The following is a 26,157-nucleotide window of genomic DNA, read 5'->3' on the forward strand; positions in this document are numbered from 1 at the left end:
AACACCCTCAAACAGGGATGCAGTATTTAAATTTGAAAATGTAAGACTTTATAGCCTAGTTAAATTTCCTGAGCGCAATACATAAAAACATGAGCGATTAACTTATGTTTTATACTTAAAAAAGTTGCCCCGTGGATCATCACCTTAAGGTATGTTTAACTGCGCAGACCGATCGGTGAATGACAACAAAGTACCGCAAGAGCGATTAGAGACCAGACGGCCTGTATGCTTTCGAATTGCTCTCACGGTACTGTTATGTCATACACCCTTCGGTTTGTGCAGCGCCGCTTCAAGTCGAACACATACAGACATTTGACAGGGCTGGTCATATGATTTCAAAATGGCTGCACCCATGAGTGGGTACCCTGCTCCATGTAGAATAAAAAAGCTTTTTCTACAAGGCTAATATGTCTGGAGTCTTTGTTTCATGTACATGTGTACATCATTTTAATGACACTACTCTAAAGTGATATTAATTTTCAGCAAATAAATACATAAATATATAGGCCTACAGCTTTAAACGTCAGATGTATGTAACAACACTTAAATTAACCCTTCTCCGTCTAAACGCGATAAACAAGTTAAAAATGTCTAGAAAACTGAATAAAGTTTGTTCGACTACCCGGGAGATCTACAGTAGCCTAGTGGCATTAAACACATTGGGAAGATGGAACTTGTCCAAGAAGTCTTCGAAATGCCCGCCCCCGATTCTGCCCTGACCAAACGCGCTTCCAGCAGCGCGAGACTGACACGGAGCTTCACACTGACCGATGCCTCTTAAACAGAAGACTGTACAAAAGAGTAAAGTTTCATGGGGGACTGCTGGATCTTACCTTTCGTTGAGATAAAACTCATTATTGCTTTTTGAGTCATGATTAATTTGTATTCTTCAACCCACGAGGTGAGTTGTTTTGATTTACTACTGAATTGTCAGATTAACGACAGATTATTTTGTCTCAGCATTTTGAATTGTATCAACTCAGCTCAATTCGCGTACTATTAACAGCGTAACTAGTGTTCATTTAGTCAATAAGAAGGCTATGGGATAAGTACAGAGTCAGACTAATCGTGTGTTACTGTGTGCATGACGGAGGAAACCTAATCTGTGCTGCTGTAAAATTAGTATGCGCGCGCCACTGCATACTTACAGTTCATGCCCCTTATGAGCGGCAGTCAAATGATGATTTTGATTAATATAATTATTAATGATAAATTAAGTTTACTTAATCACATACTTTAGATAATAAACTTGATTCAAGGTTTGGTTTTGGTAACAAAACATGCAAAACATAAACAACTTTTATATATTAAACTGTTCCCTTAACAGTGAAGAGCTTGTGAAAAAACTAGGATGACATTTCTATGAAGCAATAAAATCCAAAGTTCACAAATGACTAGATCAATAAACTGATGTGAAAACTGCTTCAGCAACATTTTAGTACAGCAACATTGATCTGTCCTTGTCCTATATGTTCAGTTAATGTTCAGTTGAAAATTAAAATGAAAATTTCCTTTCATTTCAGGGTATTGTGCCTCTACCTTTTTGTATTAGTTTAGATAAGTAAATCGTTCTGTAGATAGCATTTAGATTTCTGATCAAATTAAAGTGAAAGAAGTGTAAATAAAATAATAAAGGAATGAGTAAAACAGACCCAGCCAGTTGCTGTATATTTTCACACATAAAACCATCACGGTATTTTCCATAATGGACTCACTCTGCCAGACGGTCATGCTGAGTGCTTTGAGTAAAAATAGGGTATGTTCAGATGATGAAATGAGTATATTTGTAATCATGATTTACGCCTAGGCAACACTTTTTTTCTTTAGACCACATGAGATGCCAGAAAAAAAGTAGAGGTCATTGGGTGAAAAGGAAAAATGAGGCCTTATCTTGAATGTTTGTTCACCTAGTTAGCTAAGTTATAAAGTAGCCTAGCTGATCAAGATTTAGTTTTGGGGAAAAGGAGAACTATGTTTCAGTTAAAAAGAACAAAATATATTCATTCAGTGCGACTGATGTTCAAATCACTTATTTTAATGACATCATGTGAATCTTCAGTGGACGCCTGCAAAAATCAAGTGCTTTTAAGATCAGACAGATCCACTTTAACGCCCACATGAAAGAAGTCCGAAAGTCCCACAGAAAGAAAGAAGAGGAAAAACCCCAAACATGTTTCCAATCTGGGATGTGGGTACTGTACTGGATGTCTGTAATAGACAGAGATGTTTCCCCCAGGAATGCATTCACACACACGGGTTCTATTAGACTGCGGTTTACGGGTTGACGTGTGCATCTCCTTCTTTGAAACAATGCACAGCCAGTTCCACAGACATAATTGCATTGTTTGCATCCACTAGAAACAGCTGCAAGAATTATGAGACAGTGTGTTTTGGTGTATTGCCGTTTGTCATGTCAAGAGTCAACAGCAGCCCTGCTGAATGTCAGTGTACTAGTTGGTTATGTTATGTTTAGCACATTACATGATATATGCCACCAACCATTCCCAATTTCTCAGAAGATGTTGGGAAAAAATGTTTAGGGACAAGGTTTCATTAATAAATTCATTTTAGGCCATAGATCTATGGACACATGTGATTTTATGTTGACCTAATACTTGAATATCAATACTTAAAAACCCAATATTAAATAATGTTATATACACTATTGGTCAAAAGTTTGGAATAAGTAAGTTTTTCTTTTCTTAAGTCTCTTATGCCCACCATTTATGTCATCAAAAAAATATAGTGAAAACAGTTATATTGTGAAATATTATTATATTTAAATAACTGTTTTCTATTTTAATATATTTTAAAATGTAATTTATTCCTGTGATGGCAAAGATTAATTTTCAGCAGTGATTACGTCAGTCTTCAGTGTCACATGAGCAGAAATCATTGATATGTTGATATGTCAAACTTTTGACCGGTAGTGTAATTTATTATTTAATATTATATTTTTTTTTTTAAACAAAGACACATAGTAATATAAATAAACACTATATAAAAAATAATAAATATAAGATTACATACACTATTTCTAGGTCTCTAATAAACAAATTTGTGTTTACAAAAGGTCAGAAATACCTAGCAAATGGAGAAAAATCAAATGCTAAGACGTTCTAAATTTTATGTTATTTTTTTAATTCAACTTTTCACTCGAATTGTTATGCTGATAATATAATTTGTAATGAAAATATGTATTTAATTAGAAACATTTTTTTCACAAGTGGTCATAGACTATCGGTCTGCTTTGATCCTGATCTTTGTTACTTATCCACCTGTTTTCCTCTCTCATACAGGACGTTTGTTGATTTTACAAGAACCCCTTCAACCTGGGACATCTGAGTGGACTAAAGCCAGCAGAGGGGGATTCGGGGTGAAGGAAACGAAGAGGGATTAGGGGCTAATCCTGGACATGACCAATCCTTAAGGAGCCTCTGTCAAGCCGTACTACTGCCCAGATTATTACATTTAATTTATTGTCTTTCAAAGACCCTTTATCTCCCCTGGGGGATTCCTGGCGAGTGGGCCGCTGGATTTGAGTATCTTTAAAAACAAAGGATCAGGAGCAGAGGCCGGTGGGAGTAGAGGAGCATGAGGAGAGTATACATGCAGGGATAAAGCAACAAGCCTCCCCGCCGCCTCATACTCCAGCAGGGTGCAGGTCAGAGGTCACTGAATGAACTTGGATTGGGAAAGTATGCGGTCACATTGATTACACAAACCTGATTAAGGTATGTTGCTTCTGTAAGTTTTCAGTAGTAGAAATTTTTTAAAAATTAGTTTTTCTCCTTGGACCGCTGATTTGATTTTTAGACCTGACACTAATCAGGTAAAGGGTGCTTATCACACATGGTGAGTCTTTAGTGGCAGTTTAGCGTGAAATGTGCAACACAGCCAAAGCAAAGCTTGTCTTGGTTTGATGGAATGAGACTTGAGACTTCACCCATTTAAAATGATTTTCATTATTTTAAATACACTCAAGCACAAATTAAAAGTCTGAGCTGACCCCAATTCTAAAAAAGATCAAATTAACTACTAATAGACTCTAATTGTGGGTGGCCCTTTTTTACTAAATTAAATTATTATTATTTTTAAACTATTACATTTTTTCTTTTCTTTTTTATCAGTTAAATAATTAAATATTATTATTTTTTAATTAATTTTCTCTTATTTATTTTTTATTGGCTTAACTATTAATCAAATTGTTTACCAAATGTTTTTATCGATTAACTTTTAGGTTAGTTTTCGATATGAAAAAAGGAGTGAAAGTATACTTTCATAGAAATTTGGGCTTCTTTTTTCAAATTTCATGTCATTGTGAAATGTACACTCAGTGTCTCTTTGCTTTTACAATCCGAGTCTGGGAAAATGCTCTGGTAAATACACATACTTTTGTAACAGGATACCCTTAAAGTGAACGACTGAAATACTGTAGAGTGCAAGTGAATGACTGAGGAGTCAAAGCTGAATTTAGGCATTTAAAGGGCACTACACATAATAATTAAATAAAAGACTCATTAAAAACTTTCAGATCAAAAGTTGATCATTAATGTTTCATGCCTGTGCCAAAATCTTATACCGCAACCATTTCGTCACTTTCTTTTTAGGAACTGAAATGTTTACAGATATATTTTGTTAACATTTGGATCTTCCAGAGCATGTAGCAGCAGATTCTCTGGGCCTTACTAAAGAAGGAGCACAAGGTTTCAGTCCTAAACCGCAGAGATATCTGCAGCCAGAGCTGAATTTATTTCTGAACTGATTTTTTTTCAGAAGCACAAACCCAGAACAACTGTGAAGCCCAGAATCTTTGACCACATATGCAGCAGAGGTTTTCAGGAATTGGAGTCATGCATATTTTCAGCTCACATTTATCTTCACCGAATCTTTCTGGATATGAACAAAGACCGATGGCCAAAATGGGACATAGCTGAATGTGTGTGCCTTTTGAGAAACTGTGAAAAGAAACTTTCCACTCAACTGCGGTTTTTTTTCCGTTGAGGTATTTTGAAGCTTGAACGGTGATACGTGTATAATTTGCTTTCTTACATTGTTCTCACCATTTTTTAAAAATAATTTTTGTGGAGTTTTTTTTTTTACTGGCTTTGGAAATTTACGATTTGTACCTGGAGAAGTCATGAACTTGGGCAAGTTGTCTGGCCTGAAGGGCCTGGTTTCCCACTCCTCAGGAAAGCGTCGATTTAAAGGTGACCTCACCCCGGACATGATCAGTCCCCCATTGGGTGACTTCCGCCACACCATGCACGTGGGCCGTGGAGGGGACGTGTTCGGGGACACCTCGTTCCTCAGCAATCATGGTGGAGCAGGAAATAACGCAGATGGAGACTCCTCCTCTACTTCAGAGAAGAATGAGGGATTCTTCTCCCGCACGCTTCGCCATGTTCGCAAGACCCCCGACAGGCACCGCGGCGGATCCAAGGATCTTTCACCCCCACCTCCACCCATTTCTCCAATCATAAAGAATGCCATTTCCCTACCCCGGCTGGACGTGGACTCACCCAATGGCTGTCCTGTGAAAGTGCTTTTTCCTAGTACACCCAAAACACCAGAGAACTCCACATGCTTATATGGTGAGTCCGTCAGTGTTCACACTCAGATTCAAATTCAGAAGCGAATCCCATAAATTATGGGCATTCTGTGTGTGTACAGAATACAGAAGTCACTCCTGAAATGGTTGAAACAGCAGGGATGATTGAAGATACTACAATCAGTTTTCAAAGGAATTTTAAATTTGAGATATCTGGGTTTAGAATGAAAATGAATGAAATCCTAAAAAATATATATATATTGGAAAAATCATGAACGATTCATTATGTATTTTTTGTTTTTCTAATTTTACTCCTTTGTATAATATTTCATTTCCCAGACATTGCTGTTTGAGGGGTAACTTGTCTGCAAGTCAACGTGAAACATTGTATCCAAAGATATTTTTTCAATGATAAGTAAAATCATTTAAATTTATTAATTTAATAAATAATAAAAATATTAAGCAGCACAACTGTTTTCAACATTGATAGAAGTAATATTACTTGAGCACAAAATCAGCATATTAGAAGGATATCTGAAGGATCATGTGACACCGAAGACTGGAGTAATGTCTACACGGTAGTTTATGTAGCCGTGTGTCTCATGCATGTTTTGTCTAAATTAAATATGTTTACTAGCTTTCTGTCCTTTAGGGGAAACACGAGGCAGATCAAACAGAAAGTGTTTGATAAACCATCTAAACACCTGTGGCAATCACAGACTTCTTTTTAGACCCAGACATTACAGTTCAGCGATCAGCGTCTGCTTCACCCATTCAAATACCTCAAACATGCCTCACTGGCTTCTCTGCAGGAGAGCCTGTTCAAAAACAAAACCCCCACATGCTTATAAACACTCACCAAACTCACACCCAAACAGTCTGATGTTTATCCTGAGTTTAATTATCAATATATGGAAAGTATTAGTATGCAAACTAAGTGTTTAAATTAGCTTACTGAATGACTCACCATCGGACTGAACACTAATTTTGTTCTGACCAGGGGCTATGAATGAGATGTTTTAGTGCTGAGCGCACATCCTGTTTTAGAGCCCTGTTTTCAATCATGTGAAGAGTTTCTGTATCCATATAATGTACAACTATCCTGTAATTTGTAATTTTCCTTTCTGAGCCAAGTGTGCAGTTTTGCAAAGCTTTATATTGTCAGACACAGAAATCTTTAAGGGATAGTTCACAATGAAAATTCTGTTATCATTTACTAAAACACTTGAGTCATTAGGGTGAGTAAATAATGGCAAACTTTTAATTTTTTGGTTGAACTATCCCTTTACGGCTATCTAGTCCAACCACATGGCAGAAAGGATTTGCTACTTTTGCTTATGCTGCAGTCCGGAACCACTAAATGTAATGTGTAGGTTCTCACTGCCCTCTGTTGGTCAAACTCATAAGCAAGATCAAATTTGTTTTTCTTTCTTTGTTTTACAGGTTTGGAGTCTGGCTTTGTGACTTTGCCGAGACTGTCACGCACTGAGCGTCCAGCCCAGGGCAGCTCTCCCCCAGCCTGCCCTCCTGAAATTCATAGAGGCTCGCTCACGGACACGGGTATCCCGTCCTTCCCCTGTTCAGACTCCGTCAGTCCTTCTGACTCCATGAACTCTTTCACCCTTGATCTGGGCCCTTCCCTTATGTCTGAAGTCTTTGCCATGATTGACAGCCCTGTGTGTGAAATGGCCAGTCCCATCAGTGAAAAGTCACCGTCCACCGATAATAACTCTGAAGTGGACTCGGACGCAACCACGTCCTTGGTGGACTCTCTCCTGAGAGAAGATGATGACGGTAGGACGCGGTTGTATGGAGGAGAGTGGAAGCATTCAGACTTTTTGAATGGTGAGTCACCCAAAAAATCCATGCTGGGGGATCAGATGCGCTCCTCCTCTGTTGAGGATCACGGCATGGAGCCGGAGAGTTTCCAGAGGGCTGCTGATGTGCTGGCACGTCATTATGGGAGTGGAGGACTCAGGAATACAAACACCAACAACTCTCACAGGAGAGGACTGTACAACTATGCTGATGAGGAGGATGAGATCAAAGTCTAACACTACGAGATGCCTAAAGTCCAAATCACACAGCACTTTTAAAGGGATAGTTCAGACAAAAAATGAAAATTCTGTCATTATTTATCCACCCTCATATTATTCCAAACTCATTTCTTCTGTGGAACACAAAAGACCACTCTTTTCGTTATAATGGAAGTGAATGAGGACTGGCCCTGTCAAGCTCCATAATGCTAAAAAGCACAATACAGTTATCATAAAAGTAGACTATATGACTTGTGTGATAAATATTCCAAGTTTCTGAAGCAATTTTATAGCATGATGTGATAAAGCGGCAGAAATTCCTGGTCAGTTCAATTTGTGAACAAATCATTCAAACTGGTTTTCTGAAAAGGATACACTGATTTATTGAAAAGATCAGACTTAAACAATTTGTTCATGAATCTGCCATTGCTACTTCCAATATGAATGTGCTAAGGAGAACTAGGACACATGTCAAGATTTTCAGTGAATAACACAAATAATTCATAATTTAAAGGGATAGTCCACCCAAAAATGAAAATTCTATCACTATGTACTCACCCTCATGTCGTACCAAAACTGCATGACTTCCTTTCTTCTGTGGAACTCAAAAGAAGATATTTTGAAGAATGTTTTTGTCATATAATTAAAGTGGGGTTCAACATTGTTTGGTTCCCAATGTTCTTCAAATTATTTGGGAAGGTTTGGAATGAGAAGAGGGTGAGTAAACAATAACAGAATTTTATTTTTTTGGGTGGAGTACCTCTTTAATAACAATTAAATAATAAAATTTAAATGTCACAATAATGAGATATGACTCCAGAAGACTTAGAATACAACCCACAAGTCAAATGGACTACTTTTGTTAAACTTTTGGTGCATTTTTGTTATTTTGGAGTTTGACAGCCCCAGTTCTCATTCAGGATCACTATATGGAAAAGAGCAGCAAGGATATTCACCTAAATCTCTCCTTTTGTGTTCCACAAAAAAGATCATTCAAGTTCGTTATGGCATGAGGGTGATGACAGAATTGAAATTTTTGGATGAACTATTCCTTTAATAACATTTCTAAATGTTTGCAATGGGGAAAATGAAAGCTAACGGATTGTAATTTAACCCTACATTCATGGTGTTTTGAAGAAAGTATTGCATATAAAAAAAAAAAAAACATATGAGTGGATCTACAAGCACATAAACTAATACTAGCATCTCAAATTTTCACTTTGTTTGATCTCATCCCTAAAATATTAGCTGTGTTCCAGGGACATAAAACCTGCCACAGTTGCTCTGTAATGCACAATAAACACAGCTAGCTGACAATGGTAACAATATGCCATTAAAATATGCAATATTCTAGTTTGCAGTATTTACATTTCAAGTAAACCTTATGTAGTGTACAGTGATACCATTGTAGAAGTACAGACGTATACCTGCTAGCTAACTTGTATTTACTATGCAAAATACTTTGCATTTTGCATTCATGTAGTTTTAATAGCTCATATTTCCATTGTGAATGACATTGTGTGGCGGTTTCATTTTTTAAACACTTATTTCCTGCAAAACCAGCCATATGTACAAGACAGGACGAAGACCTACAGGTCACTGTGATGCACAAAGCTGTGATGTGCTTTATGTTTTCACATGAGCACAAACAAAACAGAAAAAAATAAGCAAACATGACTTTCATTACCTTTATTACATGATAAATATCTTCAAATCAACATAGCATTCAGTAATATTATGCCCACCAATGTTTATCAGTGTATTATGAAATTATGATTAAATATTAATATGAATTTTGTTTGAATTTATGTTTTGTTTATTATGACAGAGGAGTTGACCTCTCCATTCATTCCCTTAATCACAATATAATATGTACATGTTGTACGTATGTGCAGCTTTGCACAAGAAATATACAAAATAGCAATGTATGTTATCAATGACAGCAATAAAGTTTTCATTAAAAGAAGCTATGAACAACATCAGCCTTAAAATGCTTTAACAAGTGTGACCATGATTTGACAGTTATGGCTTTTCAAATGTCATGCTTTAGAATAAGCTTATACATAAATAGCTAATGTGAAGCGTCAGTACGCCCCAGATGCAAACCAAAGGAAGTCAGATTGTGCTATGTGATATTTGTGTCTAACAGTCTTTAAACCCTGTAACTCTAGAGCAGATCTAAAATGCGTGACAAAAAAGACAAACAATACAGTTCAAAAGTTTAGGGTCAGTAAGATTTTTAAAGAAACTAATAAATTGATCAAAAGTGACAGTAAAGACATTTATAATGTTACAAAAGATTTCTGCTTCAAATAAACGCTGTTCAGTTTTGAACTCTACATTCGTCAAAGAAACCTGAAAAATGTATCAAGGTTTCCACAAAAATAATAAGCAACACAATTATTTTCAACTTTGACAATAAGAAATGTTTCTTGAGCACCAAATCAGCATATTAGAATGATTTCTGAAGGATCATGTGACACTGAAGACTGGAATAATGGCTGAAAATGAATATTTGCCATAAGATTAATAAATTACATTTTAAAATATATCAAAACAGTTATTTTAAATTGTAATAATATTTCACAATATTACTGTTTTTTACTGTATTTTTGATCAAATAAATGTAGCCTTAGTGAGCATAAGAGACTTCCTGCAAAAAGTCTTACAGAAAAATCCAAACTTTGGTTAAAAAGCTTAACCAGAAGATACTGCATAAACTTATGTCATTACAATTCAGTGCTTTTTCCAGTCCACTTTCTATTCACTGAGCTGGAAAGGAGAGTTGTTTGTTCAGTGCTTGGGGTGGTTGTGGAGGAGGGACTTTGGGTCTTCTGCCTTGGGGTTTCTTTGGTGGTCCCGTTTCAGGCAACGCAGGTAGTGGAGCTTGGGTGGTTTCGGGCTTTGGTGAAGGCGGTGCTTTTATTTCAGAGCTTCTAGGCAGAGGGACAGGGAACACTTTCGCCTGGGCTGTGGATGAAGGGCCTGTCTGGCTCACCGGAGGGCCTTTGGCAAGGTTTGATGTCTTGTGCTGGATGAACGACCTCCTTGCTGTAGAAATCAACTGTAACTTTAGTTTCTGCTACAATAATATGACACAAAAAGCTTCTATAATTGCAGACGTACGTTTATAAGGACCAGCGATCTTCAGCGTGGGCTCCTGGGTCTGGGAGGGCAGCTCCTGAGATGGCTCTGATTGGTTGGAGCTCTTCGGTTTAGTCTGTGATTGGCTTTGGGCGAGTACCGGAGTGTAACGAGGAAGTGCTGTAGGGATGTGATTCTGTGTAGGTGGTTGAGCGATTGAATCAGAATTGTTGTTCTCCCACAAAACAGCATCACGGTTCACCTGAGCAGCTTTAACAACTACTGTCACACCAAAATCCTCAGATGATGTTGAGCTGAAATAAGCACAGACAAAACAAGACTTTTGTAAACTTAACTCATTCAGTAGAGAGTCTTGACCTTAGAAATTACAAAGGAGGTTCACTACCTGTCAGTTTTTGATAGGGATGGTCGACCAGAGGAGAAAGAGAGAGAGGAAAAGACGCTGTCAGAAAGAGATCTCTGGGATATTGTCGGAATCGGGCTTTCGGGCAGTTCTGGGATCTCGAAATCAGCCTCTAAAAGTACATTTAATTTATTTGGAAATATTTTATATACCTCATGAACTGAGATGAACAATGACTTATGTAATGTTCCTGTACCTTCAGGGAAGAGGCTCTTGGAATACTGTATAAGTGGCTCTATGACAGTCACAACTTGGACTGAAGATGCGGATGCCATGGTTAGCAATGATGTCTCTCTGAAATAGAGGAAAGTAGAGGGATATTTTAGGAGATTGAGTTGTAGATGCATAGTTGAGAAGTCCAGACTTGTGTTTGTGTGTGCTATACTGACTCCTCACAGCGAGGCCACAGTAGATTAGGCCCAAGCACTATGGCAATATTGCTGGGTGTCATCTTATTCACTGCTTGCTGCTCTGACAAGTGTGACAGAAACTGGACAAGGTATCTGATGGAGAGAGAGATAAAGTCAAAGATAGACCCAGTGAGTGAATGTTTGGTGTGAACATGAACATTAATAGTTTGGAGTAGTTATGAGAAATTTAGAGTTGAAAATCTACCGTACCTGAGGTTGTTATAGTTTTCCGTGGGAAGTTTTTGCAACACTATCCGAAGCTGCTTCAATTTTTCATCTGTTTCTTTTTCTCTAAAATTTTAAAAATGACAAGACAATGAAAATGGATTGAAACTCAGTATCTGAGGTGTTTTAACACCAGAAACAAACAAGCCACATGTACAGACTTACCCTGCAGCTTTGAACCAGTCATTATATAGCTCAACTGTCATGAGCGGTTCAGGCAATTCCCTCAAGTAACACTTAAGAGCCCCTGGAAAGACAGCGCAAACAAAATAAGGTTAAATACTTTTAATAGTATTTTATAAGCTTTGCATTTGTGCCAATCAAACCTGCTAAAAATGAAAGAAGTAGTTTACGCTAAAGCAAAATGTTTACGTTGTTCCAAACCCGCATGACTTTCTTTGTTCCATGTAACCAGTTTTGGGGAAAGTTATTTTTAAAAGTAATGCATTACAATATTGCGGTACTCCCTAAAAAAGGAACTAATTGCGTTACTTAGTTAATTTTTATGAAAAGTAAAAGTAATGCGTTACATTACTTTTGTGCCAATCAAACTCTAGAAAACTAGTCTAGAAAAGTAATGTGTTACATTACTTTTGCGTTACTTTTTCTCACCTGGGCTGAGCTTGCTTGTTTGTTTTTTAATGACAACCAAAAAAAAGTTATATTTTTGGCAAATTGTTAAGGCCCTTTCACACCAAAAGTGAATTGAATAAGCCTCAGGTTGAAGGAAATGCATATTTACGCCTGTACAGTAGAGGGCGCAGGCCACGCAGCTCAAACAAACCTTTCAGCTGTGCTGCCATTCTGGATTAAAGAAGAATAGGAAACAAGAGAAGGAAGTTCACACTCTTATTTCTAAATCTAATCTAAAGTAATTTTTGCTTGTTAGCATGGTTGAATTAGATCATTAAAGGTCAGCAGCAAAGACACTGGTTAATAAAGTGAGATTAAACACATAATGGCCCGGTTTTACAGACAGGGCTTAGCCTAAGCAAGGATTAAATGCCAGTTCAATTAGGGCATTTAAGTACTTTTATAAACGTTCGCTAGAAAAAAAAACATTACTGGTGTGCATCTTGAGACAAAACAATGGCACAGGCAAATTTTAAGATTTGTCAGTGCAAGTTACTTTCAGTTAAAACAGCTCAAAAATGCATTTTAGTCTTGGACTAGCTTAAGCCTTGTCTGTGAAACCGGGGAAAAGTATATTTGTGTAATTTAATGTAGTTAATTATTACAGGTTTGCATAAAATTCTTAAATTGCATTTCACTGTTTTTATTCATTTTGAGGAATACTGAATGTTTTTCGTGCAAGTGAGATGAGTAAATGCATATTCACATTTAGTCTAGAACTACAATAACCATCATGTTCACACAGCGCACACAACACCTCTGCACTTCTCTCAACATGGGGACAGGAGAGCTGTCAGTCAATAAATGTGAAAAAGTAGCTTGCGTTACTTATTTGAAAAAGTAACTTAGATATTTTGCTGTAAATTGAAAAATTAATGCGTTACTTTACTAGTTACTTGAAAATGTAATCTGATTATGTAACTCAAGTTATTTGTAATGCGTTACCCCCAACACTGCATGATGTAACACAAAAAGTTGTTTAGCAGAATACCTTTTATCCCTACAATGAAAGCTAAACGGGAATGAAATCGACAAACTCCAAAAATGTTATTTAAATCTTCAAAATAATAATAATAATAATTTTGGTAAGATGTATTGAGACAGTTTTGATGTTAATGATGAGACACTTGATAACCACTGATGTCAAACCTGATGAATATATGCAGACATGAAACGTGAGTGAGATTTTTGCTACAACAATGGGGAAGGATTTCAATCAACTTTTGACTTTTAAAATGTTCCATACACAAAGCTACGTGGCTTCAGAAGACTTTAAATGTAGCACACAGATGTTTATGGTGTATTTTAGTCATTTTAGAGGTCAAAAGTGTCGGTCCCCATTCACTATCACTGTGTGAAAAAAAAAAAGCAGCTCAAACATTCTACTAAACTTCTAATTTTGGGTTCCATGGAAGAAAATCAAATGAGTTTGAAACCACGTGTATAAATGATGGCTGAAATGTTACTATAATAGACAAGGAGGATCCTAAAAACATCTGTTTTTTTGTATACAAGCTGCAGTTTGTCACCTCAACCACATATAGCCACCACATTTGGTGTAACACAATGCACTTTTCCCATTATTGTCAGTTAAAGCATCAGCCAATTTCTGAGCTAACAAAAATACGTTCTAAGAACATTTTGCTAACGTTCTCATTAAGTTATTAAAAAATGTTATTTCTGAATGTTCTCAGAGGGTTGAAAACATCTAGTTTTCTAAATGTTTTAAAAACATCAAAATGTTACATTTGAATGTTCTCTGAACCATCTGAAACAAATAGTAAGTTGTAATGTTTTAAAAACAGACTAATGTCCAACTAAAATGTTTCAGAAGAACGTTCCATGAACAATGTATAAATAATGTTTTTTTTTTTTTTTTTGTGCTAATGTTTTGATAATGTTCTATTAACGTTACAGGAAGGTTTTATTCATAACATTGAGAGATCCTAGAAGGTTAGCCAAAGTTCTGATAATGTTATCTGTTAACTAGGACTAAGCTCATAACTCAGGTTGCACATTTAAAATTAATTATAGAATAATAAAAGTTGGTAGCACTTTATTTTACAGTCCTTTTTCGCATGTACATAGCATATACTTATTGTAGTAATTACAGTAACTAGGTAATAACTAGGTACTAGTCCAGAACCTACCCCTAAACCTATCCATGTTGTTACCTTATATTATTCAGGACTTTCTTGGTAAGTACACTGTAAATACATTGAAAGTGCACGTACTATAAAATAAAGTGAAACCAAAAAGTTAGTCTATCACACAAAAAACAAAAAGAGTTACAGTGGCCTTTCACCTGCCACAGCATGTGGGTCAGAACTGAACTCATTCTGGTCGACTGTCCCTGAATCCAGACAGCTTTTCAGTTTTTTCACAACAGATGCAGCAGCTGCTAGTCTGAACAACCCCTAGATGATATTCATAAAGATAGATAGTGAGAGATAGTGAAGACTTGAGTGAAACAATATACTGATTATACTGGGCATGCAGTTATGTGGGTGTGCAATTCTTTGTGTGTAGGTGCAAAGCTGCATATGTGGCTTTTAAAAACAAGTGTATGCTTACCTCTTCCTTGAGTCCTGTACGAAGCAGCATGCTTACACACTCCTCAATAGGGACAGCAATCTTTTTCCCACAACTCTGAAGGTGAGACAGCAGAGGCTCTCCGAATACCTTATTTTCTGATGAACTCACTTGGGGCTCTACATTCAAACAGACAATATGCATTTGCGAATGTTTAGATACTTAAATCACTGCTAAACATCATTTTCCTCTGCTCACCTGTGTGGCTGTGACTCTCTTTGAGCTCTGTTATATTTTTCTCCAGGAATTCATGTGAGGCCTTGTGATATTCAGCTTGTAGCTCTAGAAGCTGTCAGAAAGACAAACAAGCTCATAAGTCTTTTGTATTTTTCCCTTATATTTTATTTCCTTATTAATATAATTAAAATGATTGAAAACATTCCAAGGAGTCATCTCAGGGCAATGAAATATCATTCATAAGAAGATATAGATATATTTATATATAAATCACAAAAGTAAATGAATAATTTTATATATAATACAAATAACATAAAATGCCAGGCAAATACAGTTAAATACACTGTGTACTGAAAAAGAAAACACCATAAAAGGGGCAAGCTAAATAAATCAATATCAATATGATATCTAGTGTAATACGAGTTAAAAGGAACAATTCTATTTTGGTACTTGAGCATTACTAATTAGTCTGTGGAGGTAAGGACACTGTAAAACCCGATAAATTCAGAATACTTTTACAAAATTATTGTACAGGTGCTGGTCATATAATTAGAATATCATCAAAAAGTTGATTTATTTCACTAATTCCATTCAAAAAGTGAAACTTGAATGAATATATATTATATTCATTCATTACACACAGACTGATATATTTCAAATGTTTATTTCTTTTCATTTTGATGATTATAACTGACAACTAAGGAAAATCCCAAATTCAGTATCTCAGAAAATTAGAATATTACTTAAGACCAATACAAAGAAAGGATTTGTAGAAATCTTGGCCAACTGAAAAGTATGAACATGAAAAATATGAGCATGTACAGCACTCAATACTTAGTTGGGGCTCCTTTTGCCTGAATTACTGCAGCAATGCGGCATGGCATGGAGTTGATCAGTCTGTGGCACTGCTCAGGTGTTATAAGAGCCCAGGTTGCTCTGATAGTGGCCTTCAGCTCTTCTGCATTGTTGGGTCTGGCATATCGCATCTTCCTCTTCACAATACCCCATAGATTTTCTATGGAGTTAAGGTCAGGCGAGTTTGCTGGCCAATTAAGAACAGGGATACCATGGTCCTTAAACCAGGTACTGGTAGCTTTGGCACTGTGTGCAGGTGCCAAGTCTTGTTGGAAAATGAAATCTGCATCTCCATAAAGTTGGTCAGCAGCAGGAAGCATGAAGTGCTCTAAAACTTCCTGGTATACGGCTGCGTTGACCTTGGACCTCAGAAAACACAGTGGACCAACACCAGCAGATGACATGGCACCCCAAACCATCACTGACTGTGGAAACTTTACACTGGACCTCAAGCAACGTGGATTGTGTGCCTCTCCTCTCTTCCTCCAGACTCTGGGACCCTGATTTCCAAAGGAAATGCAAAATTTACTTTCATCAGAGAACATAACTTTGGACCACTCAGCAGCAGTCCAGTCCTTTTTATCTTTAGCCCAGGCGAGACGCTTCTGACGCTGTCTGTTGTTCAAGAGTGGCTCGACACAAGGAATGCGACAGCTGAAACCCATGTCTTGCATACGTCTGTGCGTAGTGGTTCTTGAAGCACTGACTCCAGCTGCAGTCCACTCTTTGTGAATCTCCCCCACATTTTTGAATGGGTTTTGTTTCACAATCCTCTCCAGGGTGCGGTTATCCCTATTGCTTGTACACTTTTTTCTACCACATCTTTTCCTTCCCTTCACCTCTCTATTAATGTGCTTGGACACAGAGCTCTGTGAACAGCCAGCCTCTTATGCAATGACCTTTTGTGTCTTGCCCTCCTTGTGCAAGGTGTCAATGGTCGTCTTTTGGACAACTGTCAAGTCAGCAGTCTTCCCCATGATTGTGTAGCCTACAGAACTAGACTGAGAGACCATTTAAAGGCCTTTGCAGGTGTTTTGAGTTAATTAGCTGATTAGAGTGTGGCACCAGGTGTCTTCAATATTGAACCTTTTCACAATATTCTAATTTTCTGAGAAACTGAATTTGTGATTTTCCTTAGTTGTCAGTTATAATCATCAAAATGAAAAGAAATAAACATTTGAAATATATCAGTCTGTGTGTAATGAATGAATATAATATACAAGTTTCACTTTTTGAATGGAATTAGTGAAATAAATCAAGTTTTTGATGATATTCTAATTATATGACCAGCACCTGTATACACCAATTACCTCAAAAAATTTAAGTAAAGCAACTCAAAATTTTAAAGTAAACAATCATTTTAAGTAACAATTACACTAACTAACAAACTAAATTTTTTTAATTTTATTTCATGTTTAAGTACAGTGGACCATTTAACATACGGAATGTTTCTTATTTTCCAGTTATTTTGATGCAGTGGTTGTAAAACCCAAAACATTTAAGTAAACAACACAAAGGTTATTTTAGTAAAACTTAAAAAAAATTATTTTATATTACACAAATTCAGTAATTACAATTTAATTGAAATATTGAATAAACTAACACCTAATCTTTACGGTTAAGTGTTAGTTAGCAACAGCACGCCAGTATGTACTAATGTAACCATCGGAGAGACTATCCCTATTTACTTGCACGAACTGTTAATCAACATGCAGTATTTATAGCCTTGAAGTTTTACAGCCCATTCTCGACCTCACCACAGGAACTACTCTTCACCACGATGGTAACCCTACAAAACTTCAACATCACAGAAACACATTTAAATACTAAAATAACAGAACATTAAACAATAACACATCTTTCCCTGGATTAATCTTATGCAAAAACACACAAAATAACACTCAATTTCAACATTTATTCTCCCTTACAGAGTGTGACGCAAAGCATGCTGGGAACTTGAAATCTGCTGCAACTCAATTTTATGTTGAATGGATTCTTCTGATGACGTCGGTAACGTCGGCATCGACGTGACATGGATGACGTCACTTTATATCACTCAGTAAACTTAAAAATAATGTTTTAAAGGTGCAATATGTAAGACTTTTGCAGTAAAATATCCAAAAACCACTAGGCCAGTGTTATATATTTTGTTCACTTGAGTATTTACAATATCCCAGATGTTTCCAACTATTTGTAAATCGTGAGAAAATTGCAACTTTAACCAAGGCTCCGGGACGTGTGAGGAGTCGCCTGTCAATTGCGTCATACCCGCGTTACCCTCGGTTTCCGGTTTTATTTTGTAGAAACCATGGAAACACCAAAGATGCTTTAATATTTACATGTTTTAATAGGCAAGGGAACAACTGTTTGGTTACATTTATAGACAGAAAACTAATTGTTTTTATATAGCTCAACACGTTTAGCCTTATTGTTTAAATCTAATTTTCTTGATTTTTTGCGAGTACCATGCTTTACTATGCCTCAGAGAAAAACACTATTTTGTCAAGTAGCTAACATAGCATAATCAGATGCAGCTTTATTTTTAGTAACAGTAATACAGCATTTTCTCTATCATTCAATATGTTTTAAAATTAATTGCATGCCATTTATCAACACAAGCCATCCAGCATTTAATATGATATTCTAAAATCGATCTAACTTACTGCAGTGTACAACAAGTATTTCACAGCAGCCACCGAGCGAACGCTCAGAGTAACGTTATAACATCATTTTCAACACTCTCAAATGTCTCTAATATAATAAACAGAGCTGCGTTACCTCATACTCATGACCGGAAAAGCGGAAGCGGCGCCGGCGACTGTGGCATAATAAAAGTTCCGCTGCTCGTGAGGCGTGTATTGCGCAATCGCTCCAGCGGCCTGGTTCAGCTCCCACAACACTCGGTCCAGCTCTGCTTCATACTACAGTAACGTTAATAATCACATCAATGAACATGATTTCTTCCTGAGTCCTATCCCGATTGTTTCCACTGGCTGTGATGTGAAGATCACATGTCCCAAGATTCCGCGCTCAAACTTGCCGTCATCAAGCTACGCCTTTGTTTTGAATAGGCCTCTAGCGACCTCTAGCTGACAGAAATCCTACATACTGCACCTTTACGTATAAGGGTTTACTCAAAAATGTTGAGCTACACAAAAATAAAACTAAACTCCTTATTCAGAAAATGTAATTGTTTTAAGTTGCATCAATGATTTAACTGACTTTAATTGCAGTGTACTCAATCTTTAAAAGTTAGTAGTACTGTTCGGGTTTACAGTGATAGGTACTCACACGAATGAAGTAGCTGGCATACTCATCCTCTTTAGTGGCAAAATGATAGAGGTCTGCAGAGTACTGATCCTGAGAGAAAGAAAATGTATTGGTTTATTGATTTCTTTCCTGTGCATTCCTTGAAAATATTGAGGCTTGACAAAATCTGATGAAATCACATATTTCATGTTAACTTATCAAAACTACAATTATTGTTTAGCTGACTTTTTTCACCATGATTTTTTGGCCTTGTGACAGTATGAAAAGCAGAAAGAGGAAATAAGATCAGCAAATGATATGAGCTAAATTTGAATAAACTGTAAAGCAGGGGTGTTAAACTCAATTCCTGGAGAGCCAATGTCCTGCAGAGTTTAGCTCCAACCCTAATTAAACATATCTGAACAGCTAACCAAGGTCTTCAGGATCACTAGAATCTTCCAGGCAGGTGTTTTGGAGCTGGTTGGAGCTAAACTCTGCAGAACAGTGGCCATCCAGGAGCAGAGTTTGACACATGTGCTGTAGAGTTTCATTTTGATGCCAAATTTGATTTTATCATAGCCATAGGTTAGAACAATCTGAAGAAATCCTGTTTCATAGTCCTGAGTTGAGATTGGCTATCTAAAAGTATTTGGTTAGAATGAGAATAGCAAAATATAGTCCAATCATGATAACTCTCTGAATAATTTTAGCATGTTAATGTATATGACATTGTAAATGTATTTGGTCTTGATGGACTAGATCTGCTAACCACGCTTGTATGGACTTGCCACTGCCAAATAGATACACAGACATGTTGCTGTGAGCATGTAAGATATGCTGCTGCATGTATAGGCATATATAATTCCCGTAGCAGATCTTGACATGTGGAGCTGGGGGAGGTGGAGGGGTTCAGAGGACATTTAATAGTGCACTGCAGGACCAGATTGAAGCGAACACTGAACCTGACCATTTAAATGCTGAGCAAGCAATCTCACTGGAAAGGCCAGTCAGCTTGTGTCATGGAGTAAATGATGTGATTGCTAGCAAATTGCATTTAAAGAAGAACCTATCAGGCTGTGCCATCTAGGGTTTCATGTCAGAACTAGATATATGTTAAATTGGCCACTGTTGCATAATCAGTCTGGGACCAGTGAAAAAACAAACTTTAACCTTGATAGACTCCAGTCTCTTCCAGGCCTCCTCTACATCCTCTCTTAGTCCATCCTGCTTAGCCTGTGGGCCTGTGCTGGTCTGAGATCTAAAAGTGAGAGTGCATGTAGGGGACACACAATGCATAACTGTTCATGACACAAATATACACTGCCCAGCCAAAAAAAAAAGTTGCTGTTTGGATTTTAATAGGTAAATACTTAAGAATCTATGAATGGATCATTATTACTGTGATTATTATGTTTCTAGCATGCTATATGTTTGGCAACGGTTCTTCTAACCCTTAAAGATGGAGTGTGTAGCTTTTCATTTCTTAAACAACCATGTAGGAAGACACATCATGGCCATATTCCAGGATGACAATGTCAAGATTCAACAGGGTTAAAATTGTGAAAGAAAGCATGAAGAATCATTTTCACACATGAATTGGCACCTCTGAGTCCAGACCTTAATTTCATTGAAAGCCTTTGGGATGTGCTGGAGTAGACTTTACAGAGTGCTCACCTCTTGCATTGTCAATACAAGATCTTGACCAAAAATTGATGCACCTCTTGATGGAAATAACATCACAACATTTATTTCCATCGAGAGGTGCATCATTTTTTGGTCAAGATCTTGTATTGACAATGCAAGAGATGAGCACTCTGTAAAGTCTCCTCCAGCACATCCCAAAAACTTACACTGAGGTTAAGGTCAGTGCCAATTCATGCCAAACATATAACATGCTAGAAAAATAATAATCACTGTAATAATGATCCATCCATAGTATTTGTCTATTAAAATCCAAACAGCGACTTTTTTTTTGGCCAGGCAGTGTATCTTCATAAAAGAGGATTGCAAAGATATGAAGTTGTGATTTATGTTGAAAGAGAAGTTTGAGACACATTGTGGTCATAATGTTGTCAAAAATAAGAAAATCACCTGACGCGAGCATTATTCCAGTCTGTTGTAAGTTTAGCAAACTGTTTCTTGTTTTTCAAGATCTCTGGCAGGTCCTCCTGCAAAGATAACATCGGTCATGAATAGTTCATGAATACTGTCCGTTTCAGTTCATATGGTTTGGTAGTAAGAAAAAAAGCTACCTCACTGAGCTTATTCAGAGGCACAAGAACTTCTTTCTCCAACTTCATCTCAAAGTCAGCCAGAGTCCGTGCCAGGAAATTTTGCATGAAGCAGCACATTTCCAGAACTTTTCTGCAGGAAGGTTAGGTGTGCTTAGAAACAGACTGTAAATGGTGTATTTCCAAGGCAACTGTGTTACATTGCCATTTACTCTTAACTCTGCCCAAAAAATCAACATTTACATCAGTATCATGCTAGATATTGGTGTTAAAGTATTAAAATACTCACCTTATAGAGGATTCACCATCAAAATCTTTAAAGCTCTCAGCCATACTGACAGAGAGCATCATGAGGGGTAACTTTTTCTGTAAATAATGAAAAGTATGAATGAGCAAAGTGAATGAGGAAATAAGGAAGTATTGAATGTCACATTTTTGATAGTTCTGCTTTAGAACTATTAATTTACACAGCTAAGGGACAAATGTAACATAATTGTGTAATTTCATAGCCCAATGCAAAGAAGGAGAAAAAAAGAGCTGAAGAAAACTGAACAAAAATCTGAGAAATGGAGCAGATTTTCCTCACCTAATCCTATTTTGCAAAGAGAAAGAAAATAAAGAATGTTCTTGAAGAATAAGAACATAATGAAGGCCTGTATTTAGCACTTCTGAGCAGCTGCCACATGTTTTAAGCATATCCAAAACTTTTTGTCTAGACATAATTATCTACACATAGACATAAGGAAAACCTCAGAGGACTGATTCAGGGACTCTCTATCACCCCTGGAGCAATTTGGGATTAGTTTCACAAAATGGTAGGCCAAGATAGACTATTGGAAGAAATCCCACCATCATCCACTGTGATGGTGGTCTATGTAGATGATCTTCACAGCCACAGCATTTCATCATATGACCATTTCATTTGTCTCTGTGAATGTTATTCACTTTTCATATACAGCAACTGCTTCAAAATCTGTGCCAACACACTTACAAACCACATGATTGAATAAGGGGTTAGCTTACCATCCGCCTCTCTGAGTCCAGTCCCTGTTGACTCTGCAGGCAGCCTACCAACTTCTTATGAATGATCTGGGCAGCTTTCTTGGCTGGCTCCACGCGTTGTTCCACCTTAAAGTAACCAGATGGTGCATTAATTTACAGGGCCCTGTATCCAAATACTGTTAACAGTGTGTATGAAGGCATCTCAACAACTGTGGTTTTTGCAGATTTAACAGTTAAGGTGTAATAGTGGTAGAAATGCCTCACCAAAACCAGATCCTCTGAAAGAAGGTCAGTTGCATCTTGTGACCTACAAAACAGAAACAAATTACCTTGAACGTTTCTTGCATTATACAGATGACAACCTCCACAAGGCCGCAGGTAATCACAGCTGTGTTGATATTCAGACCAACAGCATGACTGTAAATGTAATATTGCTCAATTATAAGTTCTATAAACAAGAAGTTAATACTGAGTAAATTGTATTTACTTAACAAAAACAGTTCCAAACCAAACCACAGAATGTGAGTGAACAAATTGACTCAATGAATAATTCAATGACTCACTCATAGGGCCCTATTTTAACAATCTAAGCGCATGGTGCAGGTGCACATAGAGCATGTCCGAATCCTCTTTTGCTAGTTTAACGATGGAAAAAATGGTTGGCGGCGCAAGTCCAAAAGGGTTGTACATAGTCTATTAATGAATCATGGATGTGTTTTTGGCGTAACATGCAATAAACCAATTAGAGTATCATCTCCCATTCACTTTAAAAGCCAGTTATGCTTGCACCAGGGCGGATTCGCTATTTACATGACGGAATTTGCAAGTGGAAAGACTGAACGCTTCTCCAAAGAGGATTCCTTTTATTTTTAATATTTAAAAATGTTTGTGTGCTGCACCTATAGGCACATATTACTAATGTACACTTTAAATAACAAGAACAACAACAAAAAATAAATACTGCGATACTTTAGAGCAGGTTTTTGTTGGTCAATGGCGCAGTCGTTTTCAGTTGCCTCAAAATAGCAACACGCCAACACACCTCGTTTCCAGACCGGCAAAAATATGGGTGCAAGTGCATTTGCTATTTAAACAATGTGGGTGCTGGAAGTGAAAATGATAACTGCGTCGTCCTGAAACTAGCAAAAAGCACTTGCATCACGCCTGTCATCACTTTGTGCCTGGTGTATGATAGGGCCCATAAAGACTGTTTCATTCCTGAATGAATCAATATTTTTGAGTGAACTAGTTGAATGAATGATTCAATGACTGACTCATAAAAACAGTGGCTGCATATGAATATACTTACATCCTTACAACATAGTTGGCGAAAAACAGTATGTGAAAAGAGCAGTGTGTCTGACTTCACAGTATTCAAATGAGTAGACAAAAAGTACCTAGAAGACCTACTACTTCCAGCAAGTGTGCATCCAATGGACACTTTACTATCCCATGAGGCCATGCGATGTAATAGGTCACATGACGAATGTAGTACATCTGGATTTTATTCATAATACACATATTATTTTTTAACAGACGCAAAGTAAGTTCTTATTCAAAAGACAAAACTTCTCAGAGATTATGCAATTTCAAATGCAGCCATTGTTTTATTCCTGAATGAAACACTGTGTGTGAATGAATCGGTTGAACGAATGATTCAACGTGTCACTTGTCACCAGCTACTGTTGTAACAATGTAACCTATGCAAAGAGTCACTGAAAATCCACTAATACACAGATTGACAGTGATACACATGAACACATGAAAAATCCCAGTGTTGTTGGACTGTATATCTGCACTCTTGGAATGCTTCCTGGCGATAGAATTCAAAGGCCAGAACTAACTGTTGTATTAACATATTTGACTCATAAAGAGAGAGATCACATATAATCAAAAAAGAATTGTAAATAAGGGTTAGGGTTAGTATTAAATTCTGAATTCATAAAAGTCAACACTTTATCCAAGCAAAAGTTGCACATAACAAACCATTCACCATAAAGCCTACCCAAAGCAGCCAAAACTAAAATTAGAGAGCCACGGCCGCTGTAGAAAACAGGCCAAAGTGGGCAGAGGGGAAGTGGACTGAAGGCTGAAGCACAAACCATTTTACTCTCTCGCTTTAACCACAATCTATTGTTCAGCATGTATAATAAGTAGAAACACAAACTACATCGTCATCTGTAGCCTTAAAAGTCATCACAGAGACATGTGTAATTTCCTATGTTTGAATTGTTTCTAAAAGCATCCAAGAACACAAACACATTTTTGTGTGACTGAGAAGGGGACCAGGTCACACTGCGATTGCATCAGATAATCATCTTATACGTGTCTGTATCTAAGTCTTATTAGTCTTATTTATTTATTTGATTAAAAATACAGTAGAAACAGTAATGTTCTTAAATATTACAATTTAAAAGAACTGTTTTTGATTTTAATATATTTTTTATTTAATGTCGAAAACAGCTGTTTTGCTCTGAATTTTTGTGATACATAGTATTTATTTGAAATCTTGAAACATTATAACTGTCTTTACTGTCACTTTTGATCAATTTAATGCATCTTTGCTAAATAAAAAGTATTAATTCCTTTTAAAAAATCTTTCTGATCTTACAAACTTTTGTAAAGTACTAAGTAATGGCTATTTTATCGCTGGCTTTATTCTATTATGAATTGAATAGCCTGTTCCATAGGATCTTAACAAGCGCAAGCTGTACGTAGTATACGTTTTCAGCTTCAAAGGTCACACAAATAGTTTTATCAGCAAGGTATTGTCTCTGCTTTGAGTCTGGGGTTAAGAAGTTTATTAATATCCTGTTAACGTCATATCAGGGAGGGCTGCAAAACTAGCATCTTGTTCTGTGCAACCTGCAGATGTTCTCTCCACCCTCAGCAACTAAAAACTTCCAACTTTATTCATGGCCTCTTTCAAAACAATCACCTAATCACCGTCAAGTTATTAAGACTCTACATAATAATAAATGTATGTAAGCTATGCACATGAGAGTGCAAATGTTATTCTAATATTCTAATATTGGTACGCAATTGTTTGCGTGACATTTTGTTTTTACAGTCAACCCTAGCTGTTTCCTCAGGCTTGAACAATTGAAACAAGACTCAGACTGAAATAAAGTAACCAGTCAGTGACAATGTCAGAAAAAGTGCTAAAGTTACAGACATATTAATTAACGAACAACTGTGGTTATCAAATTCATGCTTTCACCACAACATACTATGAAACAAGCTGCCTTCTTTATTTCATCTTACATCACAAGTGAGTAATGTTAGGAGAAATCAGACAGCTATCAATCATATTATTATTTTGTTTTGCTACAAAAGATAAGCAAGACTACTGTGTAAAACAGTCACAACTTGGTCACATGTAGTGACATTCCTGTAACAGTCTCATACAACACCACAAACAGTCTGAAGTCAACAAATGAAAGTACTTACTTCCCCCCATTTCCAAACTGCTTTAAGATGTTAAACTGCTTTAGCATGATTGTGAAGAATCTGATGCCTTCAAGTACTTGATCCTACGCGCAGGTCAAGAGTATATTAGTTTCATTTGATAGAAAATATTGCTCTCTGAACTCAGTAAACAAGCATGTCATTCAGACTTGTGTCAGCAACAGGCTCTACTTGACTGTTTCACATTTGTGCACACACCTCATCGACTCAGAGAAAGAGG

At 36.9% G+C, this 26,157-nt stretch overlaps 2 protein-coding genes across 3 annotated transcripts; one reads left to right on the forward strand and one right to left on the reverse strand.

Moving 5' to 3' along the window:
* Positions 1-714: 714 nt before the first annotated feature.
* Positions 715-9,564, forward strand: cdc42ep1a (CDC42 effector protein (Rho GTPase binding) 1a). Of its 2 annotated transcripts, none has more exons than XM_051914526.1 (4): positions 715-901; positions 3,300-3,734; positions 4,611-5,594; positions 6,995-9,564. In XM_051914526.1, the coding sequence occupies exons 3-4, from the start codon at positions 5,141-5,143 to the stop codon at positions 7,603-7,605; spliced, it is 1,065 nt and encodes a 354-aa protein (XP_051770486.1). In that variant the 5' UTR covers positions 715-901; positions 3,300-3,734; positions 4,611-5,140; the 3' UTR covers positions 7,606-9,564. The 2 variants fall into 2 exon arrangements, with proteins under 2 accessions (XP_051770486.1, XP_051770485.1); XM_051914525.1 differs by having other exon boundaries at positions 4,777-5,594.
* sh3bp1 (SH3-domain binding protein 1) lies at positions 9,262-26,157 on the reverse strand. Its single transcript, XM_051914524.1, has 18 exons — positions 25,920-26,157; positions 22,734-22,776; positions 22,491-22,595; positions 21,757-21,833; positions 21,489-21,600; positions 21,328-21,404; positions 20,407-20,494; positions 19,279-19,347; positions 15,154-15,244; positions 14,938-15,074; positions 14,669-14,780; positions 11,896-11,977; positions 11,716-11,796; positions 11,485-11,598; positions 11,292-11,389; positions 11,078-11,207; positions 10,714-10,985; positions 9,262-10,638 (listed from the first exon to the last, which is right to left on the reverse strand). The coding sequence occupies exons 1-18, from the start codon at positions 25,964-25,966 to the stop codon at positions 10,352-10,354; spliced, it is 2,022 nt and encodes a 673-aa protein (XP_051770484.1). The 5' UTR covers positions 25,967-26,157; the 3' UTR covers positions 9,262-10,351.

This window comes from Ctenopharyngodon idella, chromosome 12, assembly GCF_019924925.1.
Source record: "Ctenopharyngodon idella isolate HZGC_01 chromosome 12, HZGC01, whole genome shotgun sequence".
Lineage (NCBI taxonomy): Eukaryota > Metazoa > Chordata > Actinopteri > Cypriniformes > Xenocyprididae > Ctenopharyngodon > Ctenopharyngodon idella.